This window comes from Alexandromys fortis, unplaced genomic scaffold, assembly GCF_014885135.2.
Source record: "Alexandromys fortis isolate MF-2015 unplaced genomic scaffold, M_Fortis_MF-2015_v1.1 scaffold_193, whole genome shotgun sequence".
NCBI classification, from domain to species: domain Eukaryota; kingdom Metazoa; phylum Chordata; class Mammalia; order Rodentia; family Cricetidae; genus Alexandromys; species Alexandromys fortis.
In genome coordinates this window covers 1,856,830-1,877,168 of record NW_026068083.1, presented here as the reverse complement: position 1 = coordinate 1,877,168, position 20,339 = coordinate 1,856,830, and the positions used below count along the sequence as shown (strand labels likewise).

The following is a 20,339-nucleotide window of genomic DNA, read 5'->3' as shown; positions in this document are numbered from 1 at the left end:
ACATACAGACAGAAGGACTTCCCATACCATTTCCCCTTTTCTGTCCAAATAAAAAGGAAGGTTTTAACTTTAACATAGTAAAATTACATGTAACAAAACAGTAGTCAAGCAGGAATTAGTTATACTACTTATATCTGCTTTATTTTTTATCATACCTAAGGAAAACTATAACTATCTATTCTTCAACTCCATCAAAGACTCCAGAAGGATATAATATAACCTAAGTTAACAGGAAGTACATTGTAAGCAACTTCCAAAACTCTAGAATTGATAGAGACATCTCATTGCCTGGATAGTCACCCAAAGTTCTTCTGTAATGTTGTAAGCACCCATCTCCAGCCTACACATCCATAATATCTTCCAGACTTTTCCATGAAGCAGAAAATTTCAAAAGACAATTCCATCTATATTAGCAGTTTGTCAGTCACTTCCTTCTGTATCCTGCAGAATGTCTAATAATAGACTCTTTCATGAAGCAGGAACCCTGAAGGACCATCTCACCTTTAGGCCTGGACAGTGGGCCTGCAAATCCTTGAAGAAAAATTAAAATTAAAAAGCAGCTTAGCCAAGCTATCTTGGAGTTTCCTCTGAGTAAAGCAGAACTTTGGGGGTCCCTATTTAGTGGAAATTAGACAAGGGTGCTTTATTATGGAAAAATAGAGAGTTTGATTATTGCTTCAAAACAGACTGCTTTTAGAGAAACAAAATTGAAATCAAGAAAGGATTCTGAACTCAGATCATGAGTGGCAAGACAGTCTTACCATCTATTTTAATCAGATTTTAACCCACAGCAAGAAATTGAACAAATCTTACTGATATCCTTAGGAAATTAAAATGGACTTTAGGAATTTACTGTTGTTATTTTTGTTTTGTCCTTTCCAGTGTTTGCCCAGGCCTGTGGCCGCCTCAATGCTGATGCTCAAGAACGGGATTGTATCTATGAATCCCTTTTAAGGAGGGAATGATGGTGGCCAGGAAGGATGTCCACATGCCCAAACACCTGGAGCCAGCACACAAGAATGCACAAAACCTTCATGGCATAAAGGCCATGCAGTCTCTTAAGTCTCAAGGCTGCATGAAGGAGCAGTTTGCCTAGAAAAATGTCTACTGATGTCTTACCAAGGAAGGCATCCAGCATCTCCATCATCACCTCCACCTGCCTCCAGAGATAATGTCTGCCCCTGTGCACAACCAGTGGGCAAGTGAACTGAAAGATTCACAAGTTGGGAGGCTGATGGAGCCACTTACAGAGGAGCAACATGTCCATGGTTGCTGAGGCAGGGGCGCAGCAACCAAATTTGACTTCACAGAGGACTTTGGTCTGGATGTGGTCAGCTACCTCAGTGACATGGAAGGGATTGTTTTGTGTTGAATAAACTTAAGAGCTGGAAACACACACAGTTGGGCACAGCCAGAATTACTGATTTATAATGGTAAATACCAATCATCACATGCAAACAATAATTCATTATCAGTAGCAATCATTTTAAACAACTAGGATCCAGCTAATATTATATACCCTGTACCATAGTAGGTCTAAAACTGTGACTGATGCTGGGCAGGTGGTGCAGTCCTTCAATCCCAGCACTTGGGAGATAGGGGCAGATGGATTTCTGCGAGTTTGAGGCCAACTTGAGCTACATAGCAAATTACAGGACAGTCAGAGCCACATAGTGAAACCATGTCTCAATAAATAAAAAAGGGACCTTTAGGATCTTTAGAAATACCACATTTTATTTTGAGGCCAAGTGTCATGTAGCCCAGGCTAGCTTTGAACTTGTTAGGTAGCTGAGGATGACCTTGGTGTTCGCTTTGCTCAGCCAACAGCGTTTTCTATAGGATTCCCCATAGGACGTCGCCACAGAAAAAGGTTGCTGGCTGAGTGAATGAGCATGGTTAAAAAATGTCATGTGAGCACCTCACTCTAAAGCAGGTATCCTTCGTCCCCTTGCACATGCAACCTGTGCTCATGGTTATTGTGCACCTCAGTGTTTGGGGCATTTAGTTGGTCATCAGCCATCTATGAACATTTTCTGGATTGTCCTAAGATATGCTGTGTCTAGCCAGGACAGAGGAGGAGCTGTGGAGTGGCTGTCCCCTGGCACCATGCGGATCATCAGTACTGCTCACCACTAAGTTCTCTATCCTTTATTTTTTATGGCACAAAAATTACAAAAATATAAAAGTCAAGAGAACAGCATGCTGAATACCTACATATTCTATTAAACAGAATCTGAATCCCTGATGTTTTCCTGTGTCTTCTGCTAAACGTGCTTTATTGGATCACTTTTTATCAGTCCCCCTGCCTTCCATAAAGTTTAAAGTATACACTATTTCAGAATAGTCTAGCATGTATAACTGAGTCCAGTTTGTTCTGTAACGTGGTGTGATGCACACATTTGAATTGCACCATGAGTGAGCTGACAGACCGTGGACCTAGGTAGCTCCCAAGTCAGCCCCTGTCCCCAGAGACAGTTCTCACCACAGATCAGTGTTGTTTTCTCCAGACTTCTTGCTGCTAAGTGCATAAACCATGTTTGCTTTCGTGCCTGAACTTCCCCCATGGTCTGATGATTCTGAGATTTATTTCTATTGCATTTACTGTATCAGCACTCAACAGCTAATGTATCTATCCTTCTACTGAGAAAAGACTTGGCTATTTCCAGGTTTTGCTGTTATGAGTAAAACTGCTCTGAGCATTACAGTCACGGTGTGAAAATGTGTTCTAAGTTCCATGGGACAGCTACCTAGGAGCTATCTCGCTGGCCACTATGTGCTGAGACATAATAAATTTTTTATTTATGTTTTAAATGTGGTTGTGTCACTTCCAGTTCTCAAAAAGAACACATGAAAATACAATATATTTGATGGCCAGGCACAGGAATGCACGCCTTTAATCCTGCACACGGGAGGCAGAGGCAGGTGGATCTCTGTGAGTTCAAGGACAGCCCAATCCACATAGTGAGTTCCAGGACAGCAAAAGCTACATATTGAGACCCTGACTCAAACAAACAAAAATAATTCATCCCTGCAAACTATAAACATTACAATCAGAGCTAAAATTTTTGTCTTAAGCAAGCATTTGTTTTTTATTTTAATTTTTAAGTTTTTTTTAAAATGTGTTTAGGGGTTTTGCCTGCATGTGTGTCTTTGCAGCATGTGTGTACAATGTCACTGGAGGCCAGAAGAGGGAGTCAGATCGCCCAGAACTGGAGTTACAGGTGGTTGTGAGCTGCCACATGGGTTCTGGGAACAAACCATGGGCGCTGGAAGAGCAACCAGTGCTCTTAGCTGTGGAGCCATCTCTCCAGCTCAAAGCATATGTTGTTTAAAGAAAAGAAGGAAAAGACATGCATGCAGTCTCTTACACCCAGCAGGACACCGATGAGCTCTGGTCCCTCTGTGTCTCTGGATATGTATCTCGCTTACTGTTATTTCCCTTCCCCCGAGAAGTCTGAGAAGTCTTTCCCAAGCACTTCACACAGGGCAGGGCTTTGGATAACCTTCTTGGTCACTGCTTCTCTTAAGATATATTTATTTTGCTTTTACTCAATATTAGTTTTGGTTATTGAATTCTGGTTTGACAGAATTTTCTTAAGATGTTAAAACATTTGCCCTGACCTTCATTATTTCTGTTAAGAAGCCGGACAGCGTCCGTCCGCACTGTCCCTCCTCTGTATCATGTGTCCTAAGTTGTTCACCAGACGCTTTCAGGACTTTCTCTATAATTGATCTGTGTGTGGTTTTTATTTGCCTTTATCTCACTTATGGTCACCTAAGCTTTTAGAATCTGTACATTCACTTCCTTCTAATTAAATCAGGAGAAAATGTTATCTACTATTTCTATAAATATTATTTTTGCCTGATTTTATGTCTTTTTTTCAACACATATATTATTTGCACCTGCCCCTCCCCCACAGCACTGGCAATGTTCCTTTCTTGCCATGTTCCCTCAGATGGTCACGTGGTGCTTTTCCATCCACCCATCTTCCAGACTCCTTCCATCACCTAGAATGTTAGAGTGAACTAGTCTAATGTCAAGTTCTCTGATCTTCGGCCCAAATATTTCTAATTTTTTTTTAACTTTAATTGCCTGCGGTTTCTATTGTGCTGTTGAGATTTCCTATTTTTCATACATTATGAGCATATATTATTTATTTTTGGATACACTTAAAATCTTTTAAAAAGAGATCATGTTTGCAAGGCTGACCTTAAGCCCCTGGGCCTCTCCAGTGTCTAGGAAGGCAGGCCACCACCACAGCTAGGTGACTAGTTGTTCTACAGCCCTTTCCAGTTAACCCCATCCCCCTGACTTCCTGGGGCTGGTCTTATTCGGCACCTTTTATCTGGATGTGAGTCTTATTTTCTAGCTGGGGTCTCGTAAGCCCTCACCCAAACTTTCTTCTGCGCGTCACAAGAAGGACGGCAGAATGCTACGGCCAGAAGAATACAACCAAAAACATAGTAGGTAACGTGAAGCTGCACTTCAGAAAACCCAGCGGGGAAATGGAGTGGCTGCTCCACTTGCCTTACTCCAGCCTCGCGCACACCTGCTGGGCAGGCGGTTTCTTTTGAGGTCAGCACTATTATATCAGCAGCTTGAAAAGAAGTTTTTATAACTCGCCTCAGGTCTGAAAGGCCTGACTCAGCTGGTTCATAATCCAAAGACCTCACCCTCAGAACTGGGTCTGATTGCCTTTCTCTGTCAGTTCTGCCGTCTGGGGTGACCGGGGTTACAGTACAACTGTCCTGCTCATTTCTCAAAGGCCTGTGAGACAGAGAGAGAAGGTTGCCAAGTCTTCCCCATGAACTCAATACTCCCTGCGAGGGTATAGTTCTCAGCTAAAATGGATGTTTTTTACATTTTAATCTACTGCCTGTACTACTAGGAACAAAATAATTACCTTAACTACATTCTTTTTTCTTATGCACACACACACACACAAACCTTTTAATGGATTTCACATTACCACTAGTGCAGATTATATAATACACACTGTGTAGAAAGTGGCTGCAAAAATCTCCATGGAAATCGCGTTGCATTGGAGACAGTACTGCGGGAAAGATGACGTCATCAGGAGTCATCTGGTTAATTTCCTGGAGCCCCATCCTAAGGAGGCCCAGAAGCTCAGTTTTCTCCTGAAAACCCACATGTATCATGAGCTGGTGATAATTCACTTTCATTTTCATAATCAAAAAGAATCATCTTTCACTTTTGAGAGCAGCATGAGACTGTAAAGGAATCCTCACTGACGTGAACTTCAGAATTTAGTCACTCACAACAAAGATAACTGCCAAAGAAACAGGAAATCAAAATGTACTTGTGTTTTCTAGTTTCCAAAACTTGCTTGCTAGCTCTGAAGTTACAAGAACCAGACAAGAAAGCTTCTGTTCCTCCAGCTACGAGGAAGCTTGTGTTCCACGTCAGCGGGGCACTCCTCCTCCAGGCTATAAGCATCCCCAACTCTGGCCTGGGAGGGAGGGGACTCCAGAGTGTTTGAGCTGACAATGACAAGAACAACAGGAGTCTCCAGGTCCTCACAGCAAAGGTCAACCCGTGGTGTGTGGTGAGCCCACCTCCCCCCTCCAGACTTGAGTCCTCCTTTGTTAATACCCACCAACTCTACCCTGTACTGCCTATATAGTCACTGATGTGGGCCATGCACTGGAGCATGGGCAACCTAACAGTGCGCACACCCTTAAAAGACTGACTCTTGGGCATGGAGGGATGGCTAACTATGTTAATGTTCTTCCAGAAAACCTAGTTCAATTTCCAACAACAGCCAAAACTACTCAAGTGGCTCATAATTGCCTGTAATTCTGGTTCCATGGCATCTAAAGCCCTCTTCTGACTTCTGTAAGTACCTGTTTACACACATATATACACATAAATGAAAAGAAAAGAAAACTGATTCTCAAGCTGGGCAGTGGGTGCTCACGCCTGGAAACAGGCAGGTGCATCTCTGTGAGTTCAAAGCCAGTCTGGTCTACACAGCTAGTTTCAGGACAGCCAGGGCTACACAAAGGAAACCTGTCTTGAAATCCGCCCCCCTCCGCAAAAAAAAAGATAAAAGAAAGAAAAAGAAAAAAGAAACTAACTCTCTCTCCCCAGAAATCAACTGTCAACAGCTCCTCAGATAGTGTGGGAACTCATGAGTTCCTCTCCCTCCATTGCTACATATGTATATGTACACGTTTTTAAGATTTATGTATTTTATCTTACATTTATATGTTTATATCCAAGTGTATGTGTGTGTGTGTGTGTGTGTGTGTGTGTGTGTGTGTGTGTGTGTGTACCTGAACAGGTAGAAAAGGAAAGAGATCAGAGGGATCAATACCAATGCTCCACAGCACAGGGCGAGCACATTCTGCACAGTGTGCTATGAATTTTAAAATAGGTAAAGGAAAAGAAGATAAAGGTTCTTGGTACATAGAAACAATACTATATGGTGCTGGCGAGATGGTGAAGGTTCAGTGGTTAAGAACATATATTGCTCTTGTAGAGGACCCAAGTTTAGTTCCTAGTAACCACAGCAAGCAGCTCACAACAGCATGTGATGCTAGCTCCAGATCTGACATCCTTATCCTCAAAGATACTCTCCTCACGTGCACAACCTCCCTAGCAGACCTATGCACATAACTAAAAATAAAACAATATGCAAGAACACAGAATTACTGACTACCTTAACTTGATTGTACACTTTATGAATCAAGCTATCCCACCAAACCCTGTTAATGCGCATAAACACATACAAATAAGAATTGTAAAAAATAAGTACAAAAAAGAAAAAAGAAAACTACATAACTACAAATCTTAGTTTTTTTCCATGCATTTATATTTGAATGCACAGAGAATGGGCTACGACCCCACTGTTTAAGAAGTATATAAGCCACAATCCATTCCAATCATAATTGCAGTTGGATGTCCAGAGGAAAGACGGACAAGCTGGTTCAGAAGTGTGTCACATCCAGATGTGGGGGAGAAGAGAATGGGACAGCAGCACACTCTTGAGCTCCAGGGAAGCTCCTAGAGTGACAGGGTCAGTCAGAAACTCATCAGTGAGGCAGTGTGCTGTTTTCAAAAAGGCAGAAAGATCTAAATGTGATGCTGAAAAAATGAAGCTGGGTGATGCACAAACATTTCCTAAGCAGGTAACAAAGGAGCTGATAAAATGGACCAGTCCGCAGATGGGATAATGCCAAACAGAAATGATGAGAAAGAGCGTTGGAGAACAAGAGCTGTTCAGTCAAACTTAACAGGGGAACCAAAATAAGCAAACATGCAGAAGGATAACTTATGGCAAGTAATCTCACGGGATTACACACAGAATAGTTGAGAAGTCACGGGGACAGTTATACAGGCATTTAGACTCCCCCAGAGGCAACTGGAGCTGGCAAAGCTTTTTGAACAGGTAATTTCACAGTCTGAACTGAATTTCAGGAGGGCAAATGGCTGGGGAAAGAAGAAACTAGAATTGGGGTGAACTTAAAGCAGGGCTTCAGAAATAAGAACAATTGCATGCCCCAGTGTGACAGGAGACACATATGCAAAGCTTCCTAACAAAAGAAATCCCTTCTGTCAGTCGCAGTTCAATTGAGTATTTGGGACAAAACCATTTTATGCTAAAACAAGCACTAATAATCCACAGTCATCTGCGGTGCACACACGGTGACAGTGAGGACTCCACAGCCATCTGCGGTGCACACACGGTGACAGTGAGGACTCCACAGCCATCTGCGGTGCACACACGGTGACAGTGAGGACTCCACAGCCATCTGCGGTGCACACACGGTGACAGTGAGGACTCCACAGCCATCTGCGGTGCACACACGGTGACAGTGAGGACTCCACAGCCATCTGCGGTGCACACACGGTGACACAGTGGGGAGAGAAGCAGTGGCTCCAGTGGCAGCTGTAGTTCCAGTGACTGACAGCTGTGGCTGCAGTGACTGACAGCTGTAGCTCCAGTGGCAGCTGTGGCTCCAGTGACAACTGTGGCTCCAGTGACCGCAAAGCATATCCTTTCTAAATCTTAAAGCTACAGGCCCTGTGCTCTGAACGCTGTGTCTATGAAATAACATTTACTCTCACAACAGCATATGAACTACCTGTAACAGCATTCAGAGTTACTCACTCAGATGGCTGCATCCCCATTTTACTTTTTAGCTATTTTTGTTGGAGTTTAATAACCCCTTATATTGCTGATGACATATCTCAGTACAACCATTTTAGATAGCTGGCAAAAATCTGTCCTTCTAAACATACATATCAGCAAATACCTAAGCATTGATGTTCATCAAAAGACCGGAAGAAAGCTGTGATGCAGCCCACAAATGAAGCAACTCATATGTCGGGTCACCTATTTAAAAGAGACAGTTTCAGGCCACACACCAACTACCAACAGAGGCAAAATTCAAATTTAAGATTGTGGGATACCTAAGATCATATTCAACCATTTGACTATCTTGGGCTATGCTCACAGACCCAGGAGTGAACTCAACTTGTAGAATTTCTGTTCAAAGAATGAAGGTGTGCAGAGTAAGCTGCTGGAACGGTTTAGACTAAAGAAGTACAGCAGGAGAGAGGATGGAAAGAGAGACAGAAAAGAGATTCCTACTACAGAAATAAGAGAATTCAGTCACCAAAGTGACTCAAGCATGACAGGGAGAGGTGGCCTAGGCAAAAAGCCAAGAATGGTACAGCAGCAGGCAGGGGTTGAAGGCTGAGGCAGGTGCAGTAAGTCAAAGTGGGGTCCTGGGGGGCAGATGGGTAGAGAAACATGAGGCTCAGGAGAGAAATGGGGGTTATGAGACCTTCGGAGGCATCGGTGCATTTGCATATCAGATTTCCTGACGAGAGGACATTTAATACGATGTAATTTATGGACCCTCCTGACAATTAATATTCACTCACAGGAAGGGCTCTGCAGGCTCCTGAAATTAATTTTGAAGCCATTAAAGGAGACAGAAGGTTACTCTCAATGAAAAACCCTGTGGCGAAGGCATCACCTCCCCTGTTAAGTATCTGAGAGTAATTGCATAAAAGGAAACCCCATGGCGGCTAAAGGTGAGCAGATGAATGGACTTCAAGGTTGCTATCTTCCTGTTCAGTAAAATCCTAGAACTTACTAGAGTGCAGTTTCTTATCTCCACTATCCCAAGAGTTTACAGTGGTTAACTTTGTTTCAAAGGACATCTTATTTCAATAGAAAAACAACAGAACATATAAGATGCAACTAACGGTCACAGAGATGTTAGATTAAAAAGTATACTTTATAACAGTCGAGTCATGGAATCAACAGAGGAATGGATGGAGACGAGCAGAGGTGTCCCTGCCAAGAGTCAGTCTCACGCGAAATCACGTTTCCTCTCGTGAGGTTCTCAGATTCTATACAGATACCTGATAGCACTGATGCGCATGGCAATGGAACGAGACACAAGGATGACCAGCTGGGAGAGGTGTTACAAGAGTGGAGGTGTCTTCGACCGCAAGTGAAATTGTGTGAAAGCTGCGTGCAACCCAGTCACACACAGTAAGCACACTCGCCAAAAATGTCAGAAAGTAAACCACAGGCTGAACTGGATGCTGTCACTCAGAGCCCTGTAAAATGCAAGGATTAAGAGGAAAAGGTTGCCTGAGCCATACGTACAAACTACCATCACCTGGAGGACACTCTGCACTACTGGAGAACGCAAAGAATCAACAAAATCATGCATGACCTGATAAAACTACTAGGAAAAAATTTCATACGGCAAATACAAATACAGAGCCAACCTTTTCCTATGCAGGTGTACAGGAGAGACCAGTGGGCCACACACCACATCCAGAAGGCATGAAAAACATGCAGGAAAACCTGTCTCGATGTATGCTACTAAGAAGCATAAAGAAAAACGGAGGGACAGCCCTACAATAGAGACCTCTTCCCGCAGCAGCACGCACATTTAACAGGACTCAAACAGAAACCCAAAGGACAATTCCCCAGAATGTAACAAATGATCTTCAAATACACTGGTGGGCAGAGTGGTGCGGGCATCTTCCAAAGTAGCTAGAGCCACGTAGCGGGGTACACAGCAGGCATAGCGCATCACATGAGAAACCACAGTTTCCAACCCACACAAAATATGCAAAACCTCAACAGAAAACACAGGTTAAGCTATGAACCTGATCTGCTGACATACACCTGGTCCCAGCACATGGGAGATTGAGGCAGGAAGGTCACTAGTTCCAGGCCAGCCTGGGCTACAGATACAGAGTGAGACCTGGTTATCTCCAGACAGACAATGAAGTAAAAAGAAAGCTCTATGTGCAATAGTAAAAACTAATTCACCCAATTGATCAAACTAACACAAATACAAGCATATGCCCTTAGCACCAGCACTCAAGGCAAAAGCAGGCAAAACTCTGTGAGTTCAAGGCCAACCTAGTCTACACAGCAAGCTCCAGGTCAGCCAGGGCTGCATAGTGAGACCCTGTCTGACAAACAGAACAGACAAGCAAATGCCTATAGACGACCACCTTTTTAACCAGGCTGAGCTTTGCATTCTAATGGTAATGCCTCACATAGGTAAGAAAGCAAAACTCATGTCTCTTAATGTAGCCAAAGGAACAGATAAAACATACTAAAGCTTTCAAAGGCTTAGCTACTGTGATACCATAATGTAATCATTTGAAACAACCTAAATATATTCCAGTGGGAGGGTCAGGAGAGTAAAACAATGATGAAGACCTTAAAGTCAGCAGAAAAAGTTAAGTGAAAAAGTTATAAAACAATCTTATAAAAAGGTTTCAGTTTTGATTTGAATCGATACAAATGCAACTGTGTGTGTGGATGACAGAGGGTGTCTAAAATGAAAACAGTAGGGTAGGTGAGAGTTTGGTTACTTCCATGTGCCTTACATAATTGTACAAAACTAGCAAATAATATCTTTTTAAAAATCTAGTGATATCAGCAGAACATGACCGATAATGTCAGGTTTCAGCTACTTCATGAAGACCCTTTGAGTCGATGGCAGTCCCTGTCTTAACCTGACATACAGCATCCTGGTGTTGATCAGGACAGTGCTCACTGTTAGTGCTAAGCAGCGGTTTCACATCGTAGTGGTAAACACATCGAGGAGAAACTGCAGTGTCGGGTCTAGGCCAGGAGCTCCTGGGAGAAACTGCACATCTAAGAATCCCAGAAGACTGGCCTGTTAGAACTATGAACCTAAACAAAACATACACTGATTCCCTTGAGACACGTAGCCTACTCCTCTATGTTCTGACCACAGTCAATTCCAAGTTTATCACTTGGCAGTTTTCAACAACACAGAAATAAAGATTTCTAGTTTATCACAATAAGGTAAACAACAGTCCTAAGAAAAAAGTCATAATGATCAGACTGGGCTGGGAAGGTGCTCAGCCTTAGACTATCGTCCAGCATATACAAGGCACCAGGTTCACTCCCCAGCATCCTGAAAACAGGAGGAGACGCTAAGTGAGACGCTGTGCTCACTGCAGCATGGTTCGCAGCAGCCATGACACGCCAACACCCTAAGTATTGAAAATTAACATCAGGGCACAACAGAATATGTAAGTGTGAAGGACATTACACTAAGTGAAACACCCGCCCCCCCCCCAGAAAAACACTGCAGGATCTCCCTAAGATGTGCAACCTAGAAGTCAAACTCACATAGGCATGCAGAAGATGGCTTCCTTATAAGCTCAACGGGCTTCTCTCTCAAGTAAAAAACCCACTGAAGAAACAAAATGAATGAGCAACAGTTGTAACATGAGATCACAAGTGGAGCTCACCTGAGCCAGTGTGTCCCAGTGTGTCCCAGATACACTCTCTGCCATTTTGCCTGTGTATTTCATGACACAATTGAGGAGACGTCGAGAAGTGTACCTGCGCACGCCATTTGCTCCTGAGGTCAGAGACACTGTGCAGGGTATTCAACACCTAACCATGCACGAGAGACTCAATGACTATCAGCGTCTAAAGTAGAAGCTAAGGCACCTAGATGCTTCCTGCACAGATCAAGGGGCTCTGTGTTTCTGAAAATGGAGTTTGGCTTGCAGATGGGTTTCCTACCTCCCGATCCTTGAGCTTCATGGCGAGCACCAACTGATGCCTGTGGTTTGTGAGAGCCTCTCGGTAATTCCCTTTGGAGAAGAACGCAGAGCCTAGATTCCCGTGAGCTCGGCACTCTCCTGTGTGGTCACCTGATTTAGAGGGGGAGAGAAATTCTCCAAGTTACAGCATTATTTATAACATACATGGTTCTCTTAAAAGCCAGATTTACTAGCTAGGACTTGGTTTTTCTTTTAGACTCTGTATGGGAAGATGAGATCCTAGAACCCAACTCTCTGGATGTTATTGTTGTAACACACACGTACACAGGGGTGGGGTGGGGGTGTTGTAAACCTCACACAAACCAGCTGCTGCTGGGAGTCTCTTCCTCACTCTGCAGATGACCTTTGGCTCTGAGCAATTATCAGCTTGCTGGTTAAGCCATCTGATTCCAGGCCTCCTACCATAAATCACTGCTCTAGGAGTATCTGATGGCAGACACCACAGCCCTCCTTTCTGCAACCTGAGAGTCCCGAAAAATCATTACAGCGATGGCCACAATCCCAAATCATGTCTCTCCTCCTTCTTCCTTGCATGGAGGCAGGAGGCTCACAGGATAAAGGCTGGCCTGGAACTCACAGAGATCCACCTGTCTCAGCCTCCCAGTGTGCCCCACCCCACCTAGCCCTCAGTGTCCCTTCAGCAGACCTCGGTGCCTTCTCATGGAGGACAAACTTACAGTGAAGACAAGTCACTCAGAGAACCAGCACCTGGAGCATTAAAACTGAGAACATGAAAACCCTGAGGGAGGTTATGAAGATGCTAATCACATTGCTAGGCCTTCTGGGAACCTCAGACCCTTGCTGTATGAAAATCCTTAAGACTGAGGGCTTTAAAATTGAATGTCCTGTTGCATATATTGGTCATGCCAAAATCAGGGCAAGCAGCTGACATGCAGGCAAACCGCATACCTAAGGTCTTGGCTACGTCCAAGTCTTGCTGCATGTAGCCAGTGCTCTTCTCTGTGTTCCCGAGAGACCAGTGTGCACTGCTCAAGGCGGAAAAGACAGAGCCTCTCAGTTTGAGGCTGCAAGTGCCAATCTTCAGAGCAGCCTCTAAGACAACCACAGAGGCCCCGTGGTGGCCAGCTGTCAGGAGTTCCTGCCCAACCACAGACACGACCACAAAGGGACTCTTGTCCAGTTTCATTTTCTGAAGCTGCTGGTAAGTGGGCTCCAGGGTATCTGAAGAAAGGAAAACAAGAGAATAAAGATTGATGGACACAGCAATCTTTTCATTGTGCTTTAGAAACATGTCTGTGGCCTGGTCCAAGCGCAAGCCCTTCAACCTGGAACCAGGCACCACAGGGTGGCCCGCATATCCTACGGCTAGTCTCGCCATCCAGCATCTTCCTTCTCCCACAAGCATGGCCACGTTCACCCTTTCCTTTGGCTGTCCTTGCTCAGGACAAGTCCATCCTTCCAGCCACCCCCCACTGGGCACCACCACTCTCCACCGGGCACCAGCCTCCACCCTCAGCGCTCAACCCCTTGTTTCTACACTCTCTTCATTTCATGGCGTGTATTGTAAAGTTTAGCTAACAGTTATTTTAGAGTACTTCCACGTATGTCCGGCAGAAATATTAGATTAAACTGGTGAATGCTGTGAATGAGAATTCCAGGAAAGAAGCTGCGTCTGCTGCTTAAACTGTGGTGGTGTGGAGAGGTTCGGAGCTCACTGCAGTTTATCTTGGCCCATCTTTAGCCCTGCTAAACTTCCATTCCCTGCTTCCCCTCCCTGTATCAGAACAAATACCCTGTTACTAATGGAGAAAGCTGAGCTTCATATTTTGATAAAAAGATTTTTTAAAAAAGCAAACAAACAACAACAAGTAACTTTTGGAATGTATTAACAAAACTGTAGCCTCTTCAACAGTCAAAGAGCTGAGGACAGCGTCGGGCAACATCGACGGCCTATGACAGAGTTCTCCCGACCCCATTGCTATAACCTGCCTACCTGATGCAACCACCAGTGTATTTGAAAAGTGCCAAAGATTTATGACTTTTCTTTGCTCTGTCACCATAAAAAGTTTATGAAATTGCTATCTTGTAGGAACATGGAATTGGGGGTAATCTAAATCTGTGTTTCTAGGCCATGGTCACTCATATTTGGCTCTTATCCTCTATGAGGTGAGAGATGGGCTTTTGTGTCAACGATGTTTTAGTCAAGGGGCCCCGTGCAGGCTCATGATGCAATCCCTTCCTCTGTCTCCCTGGTGAGTGCCCCTAACACGTTTATCATCCAGAGCAAATGAGAGGACTGACTAAAAAATGCTGTCCATAGTTTCTCCCAGGAGATGCAGAAAAGGAAACAGGAACCACAAAATGCCAACCATTCTCAAGGGCTGCTTCTTACACTAGTACACAAACACACAAAGCAACAGCAAGCAAAGCCATAAGAAAACCATCAACCTGCATCTTGGTGCCTTACCAGGTGGTAAACGAATGTCAGCCTCATTTTATGTTCAAATGGCAACAGCCAGGTTAGAGGTCAGTAAGCCATGTGGGATTAGTTCCATTTGGGGGGTTGGTTGCAGATGACAAGCTCCCATCCCTCCCTTCTCTATTTCCTCTAAAGATAATAAGAGTTATAACTGTGCCTCTAGAGTTCCTGAAATCTCCTTCACAACAGTGGTTCCAATAATCCACACATCAAGCCTGTGACAATGCTGGGCTCCTAAATCTCTAGCATCCTGGCCAATGTGCTGTATTAACATGAAATCTCCACAATTTATGATTCTTCAGTTCTCTGCTAAGGAGCTCTCGCCTGAGTCAACATCACCAGGGAAACCTTGGAGCACGCTGGTGCCTAAAGCATTTTCCCCTTCAATCAGATCACTAAAGAAAGAACAAAGAACATTTTTACTCCTGTCAAGATGTAAGCAGCAGAATACTAGTCCGCACTGGTGAGCCGACAAGGCTAAACACAGTCAAGAGAGAGCAGGGCCGCTAGCAGCAGTGGTGATCAGAAGTAGCACCATCTCCAACAGCAAAACCAGAAATAACAGACACCGCCTTTTTAGGAACAAAGAATTTGGGCGTTTATCTGATTTAACTAAGGTTAACCAGACAGGGTCAGAGGCAATGCAAGAATCTACTGCAGGATTCCAGATTTAGTTGCAAGCTACAGAGACCTTGGCTGCTTTTAACAAGAAGCCCACTGAGTTACACTGTGGAAGGTGGCGATGCAGCCCGGTGCAAAGTGGAGTCCTGCCACCAAACTCAGCCTCAGAAAGCAGTGCTGCCACCCCCTCAACACATCCTGTATGATCTCTCTTCATTCAACCTGGAGTTTCAGAGCCTACGTTTGGGTCTCAGATGCAAGGGAGGGTGGGAAAATTGGGATGGGATGTTTAAGCTTTTATAGTGGAAGGCAGGAAGCAGGTATGCAGAATGGGACTTCCTGACATATGAGGAAAGTGTTCTGTTGCTCATCCCGATGTGACGGATGCAGGCACAGGCCCACTCTTTAGTCTTTTCCATAGCAACTGCGGGCCCCTGAAACAGCAGCAGAGGAAGAGACAGCACTGCTGGAAGGCGGGGGTCAGGCGTTGTCTGGAGACTCCCAAGAAGGGAAAAGAAATCTTCACTTGGGCAAGTTTTTTGGTAGATGATGATGATATTGAGAAAATTATAAAAAAGAAGAAGAAAAGAAAATTCCCACTCAAAGCATATAGAAAGAGACTATAAGTGCATTAAAAACAAAACGCTACCACAAAGATAAATTTGAAGTGGATGTGAAAGAAATGTTTCAGGATGATCAAAAGCTTCACAGAAGAGGAACTTGACTCGTTAAACAAAGCGCAGCATTTTGGGGGGGATAAGAATAGGGTTTATTTAGCTTAGACCTGACCATCACAATATATTGTTTTTTAATTTATTTATTTATTAAAGATTTCTGTCTCTTCCCCGCCACCGCCTCCCATATCCCTCCCCCTCCACCAATCAACTCCCCCTCTCTCATCAGCCCGAAGAGCAGACTGGGTTCCCTGCCCTGTGGGGAGTCCAAGGACCTCCCACCTCCTTCCAGGTCTAGTAAGGTGAACATCCAAACAGCCTAGGCTCCCACAAAGCCAGTACGTGCAGTAGGATAAAACCCAGTGCCATTGTTCTTGAGTTCTCAGTAGTCCTCCCTTCAATGGAAGAATGGATGAAGAAAGTATGGAATATATACATATTAGAGTACTAATCAGCAGTAAAAAACAATGACTTCCTGAATTTTGCATGCAAATGGACGGAAATAGAAAACACTATCCTGAGTGAGGTAAGCCAGACCCAAAAAGAGGAACATGGGATGTACTCACTCATATTTGGTTTTTAAAGCGCAGCATTTAAATAGTCACGGCCTTTGTTTTAAGTGGGAGACATTTTGGGGGGAAGAACCAGCAAGTGACAGATAAATCTCTGCAAGAAAGACAGATTTCCAACAGGCGCGTTTGAGCGGATCAGGCAGTGCACGAAGCAACAGAAGCTGATGTGGCTTAACGGGAAAGGTGAGTGATAGGGCAAGAACATGTCTGTCCTTCAAAACTACTAACCTCGGCTCCCCACACTGCTAGGTGTATAGGCTATGGCTGTGGTCATGGTTACACATGTATACGTATGTGTACAAGTGCATGGTTATGTGTATATGTGTACAAAGACACCGATGTATGTGGACATCTCTGCTTATATATGCAGCAATATACAACTTGACCTCCCAAGCAGCCAGGACCAGAGGTTCATGTCACTGTCCCCAGCCAACTATATCTGCTTTTGATGACAAAGATAATAAGACACTTTTTAACATCTGTAATTAACCTCTAAGGCTCTCTACAACTCTTTGGCTCCATTTCCTGTTCTAAGACAAACTCGTGCTGTCATCGGAGGGACTAATTCTGTGATTTTTAGCAGACTGACAGAACAGAATGTTGGTAGCCTATAGCTATTCAGATGTTTTTCTTTCTAGAATGTATGCATAATACATGAAATACCTGGTGTCAAACCAATACCATAGGAACATAAAGGCCCTTCGCAGCACTGACTGAGACCCTGCTGCAAGTTTTTGAAATGTAAAGCCTTTAGGAATTCAAGAACAAAGTCATGTTTCCTAACACTTGAGGAGCCTGTGAGGATGGAGCAGTGGCTGATAAAAGCAATCAGGCTCTGCTAAGGAGCATGCCACATTTGCTAGCTCTGAGAGGCACACCTCTCCATATGCGAGCAGGTTTGCTAGGTACGCCACACCTTGAACTCAGTGGTGCCTCATGTCCAGACAGTTTATCTAAATAGCAATGCCGTCATAGCCACAAGAAAGTTTGCTCACATGCTGTATGCATGGGTGAAATTTCAAAAATAAAATAAACCAGACAATTTGTTTAGGAGTAGAGAGAATAATAATAATAATAATCAAATTAATTTTAATATGGATAGGGATAGTATATTTATATAGAAAAAATATATTAATATAGGCTGGACCTTCCTTAGAAATGAATTTTCTGTCTTTGTAGTACTGGGTTCGAACTCAGAACTCAGCACACATTAGGCAAGTATGATCTAGTGCTGAGCCAGCTCTCAGATGAAATCTTGCCTTCAAAAAAGATCAAACGAGGGCTAGAGCTCAGAGGAAACAGGTTCGAGTCTCATCATCCACGTGGCAGTTTATAATCACCTATAACTCCAGTTCCAGAGGACCCGATACCCTCCTTCTGGCCTCCATGGGCAATGCATGCATGTGGTACACAGACTTCTACATGCATACACACACACCAGAAATTAAAAACACAAAAAAAGAAAGCACCAAATTGTAGGCATTCTTTGAAGTCATGAGAGATTTGTTTGCTTACAAAGGCACCTTGGTTAAGGAATTTTTCTCTGTTGCATTTAAGAAATACAAAACAAGCCAGACATCTTGGCACATCCTGTGATCTCAGCACTTGGGAGACAGAGGCAGGAGGACTAGGAGTTTAGGGTCAGACTTAGCTGTACTGTGAGTTAGAGGCCAGGCTTGGCTGCATGACACCTTGACTCAACAAACAAAATCATTATAGCAACATCCAAAGGGTCCAAACCACGAAGTTGGGCCTCAATATCAGAAACCACACATGAGAAGCAAACAGTGACGGTCCCAAAGCAAGGCAGCTAAGATGTAGTCTGGTGCCCAGAACCACACTGTGCAGCCATAGGCCCAGAAAGCATGTCAGATGGAGTGGGAAGGCAGTGCTAAAGCAAGTCTGAGGGGTGAAAACACTAAGTGCTCCAAGTACCTGTAAGCAGCAGCTTTCTCCAGGGTCAGCCTCAGGTCCCACTGTAAGGTGGGAAGGGACCCCAAGAGGGACAGCTGCTCTGAGCTGCTTTTTTTTTTTTTGAAATTTTTTATGGTTTTTGTTTTTTACATTTTTCTCAACAAATTGCTTTAAAGCCAAACTGATATCATCCTGCTGGTATCAGTTTGGTACAACACCCTACAGCAGAAGCAGGAATGTCTCAGAATGAACAAATGCTTGTTCAGTGAGTAAATAAAAAGTCTCCATAAATATTCTTTAAAAGATGTTGTTAGTTCTTGGAGAAGTTCCATGTGCATCCTTCATGGAGAGAATGGAGGAAAAAATGGAAAAATAAAAGTAGAAAATGGTAAAGAAAACAGGTTGGCTTTTTTATTATCTGTTTCCCCAAAAGTTCTGGAGCCCAGGTGTATGAGCTCTGGATCACCGCTTATCGACAGCAAGGTGTGCCATGGTGAAAGCCTTTGGTGCCCTGAAGCAAAGACATGGCTTTGTGTGACTTATGAAACATCTGGAAGAGAGGTTTCCTACCAACTTCCCCAGAAGATATGCAAGTCCAACTTTCAGGCAAACGTTCTCTTCTGTAAGCTAGAACTTGCAGAGACGTCAGCACTGTCGAGTTCATCAGACTTCTATTTAGCACCTACTTTGAGTCAAGTACAACAGGCAGCAAATTAAAGTCGCCTGAAGCTGTAAATGTTTCAAAACTTGACAAAAATGGTCATTCTCTCTATAAACAATTAAAAGGTCATTTCTGTGGCAAAGATAGAGTTCTGCTTGACATAGCTGAGGGCATTTGATAACAGTGGCCCTGTCTGTATTCCACAAACTCTCTGTCATGACTCTGTCACTACCCTAAGATGACAGCTGGTGCATGGATTTCATCAAAACTTCACAAGTGTTTGTTCTTCAAAACTCAGTGTTCTCAGAGCTCAGTGAGTGGGAGAATATTTGCCCAGTACTCTTCAGATCCTGGCTGTGACCTCCAAGGACCACAGAATAAAAGAAAACAAAACCACCGCTCTGCAAGAAAAGACAGTCTGTTCGTGGCCTCAGAATTCCTCCAGCCTGCATGGTCCCATCGCTGTGCATTCTCGTTCTCTCAGGTCCAGTGGAATAAAAGCATCAAGGAAAATACACGCTATCCTACTTTTCATCTCTCCCAAAGATGTGGGTGCTGCCCATGGCCATCCACACACTTGCTTTAACAAACACAAGAACAAGTCAGGCATGGTAGCTCACACTTATAATTCCACCAGTCAAGAAGCTGAGATAGGAGGATTGCTGCAAGTTCCAGGCCATCCTGGACTACATAGTGAGTTCAAGCCAACCTGGGCTACTGAGTGACGTTCTGTCAGGAAGAAAGAAGAGCCGTGTGACTGAGAGGTCCTGAAAGAAGCTGTGTCTACAAAGCCTGGGGAGTTTGGGCGCTGCAGGGTTGGAAGCCTGGTTAAAACTTCTCTTGGGCTATGTTTAGTTTCTGAGGAGTCGCCCCTTGCCCATCTCTGTGTCAGACCTGGCATCCTGATAAACAGATAAAAACGTATGGAATGTATTCATTTAACAAAACCCTACCCTCCACCAATAGAAGAGCTAAGAATGTTAGCAGTCTGAGGCCCATAGCTGAGAATCCCCCATCCTGTTGTAATCCACCACTCCGATATTTCTGCCATGGCAACGCCTTGACTTACAATGTTCTTTGTTCTCTTGTTACAAAACTCCATCAAACTACATCCACAATGGAGACATGGAAATGAGGAAATCTAAACTGTGTGTTCCTGGGCCATGGTTCTAGAATAAACTATCTCTTAATCCCTTTGAATTGACTGAGGGAGGGATGGAGGGAGGAAGGACAGGAAGGAGGGAGAGAGAGGGAGGACAGGAAGGAGAGGGAGGGAGGAAGGACAGGAAGGAGGGGAAGGGAGGGAGGGAGGAAAGGAAGGAGGGGAAGGAAGGGAGGGAGA

The 20,339-nt window shown here is 44.0% G+C and overlaps 1 protein-coding gene across 3 annotated transcripts in view; it reads right to left on the bottom strand.

Moving 5' to 3' along the window:
• Ttc28 (tetratricopeptide repeat domain 28) overlaps positions 1-20,339 on the bottom strand; it is a 460,167-nt gene that overhangs the window by 195,057 nt on the left and 244,771 nt on the right. For all 3 annotated transcript variants that reach the window (XM_050122047.1, XM_050122048.1, XM_050122049.1), the window contains 2 exons: positions 13,025-13,297; positions 12,075-12,205 (listed from right to left, as the gene is read on the bottom strand). In XM_050122047.1, coding sequence (XP_049978004.1) covers positions 12,075-12,205; positions 13,025-13,297 — 404 coding nt within the window. The remainder of the gene's footprint in view (positions 1-12,074; positions 12,206-13,024; positions 13,298-20,339) is intronic.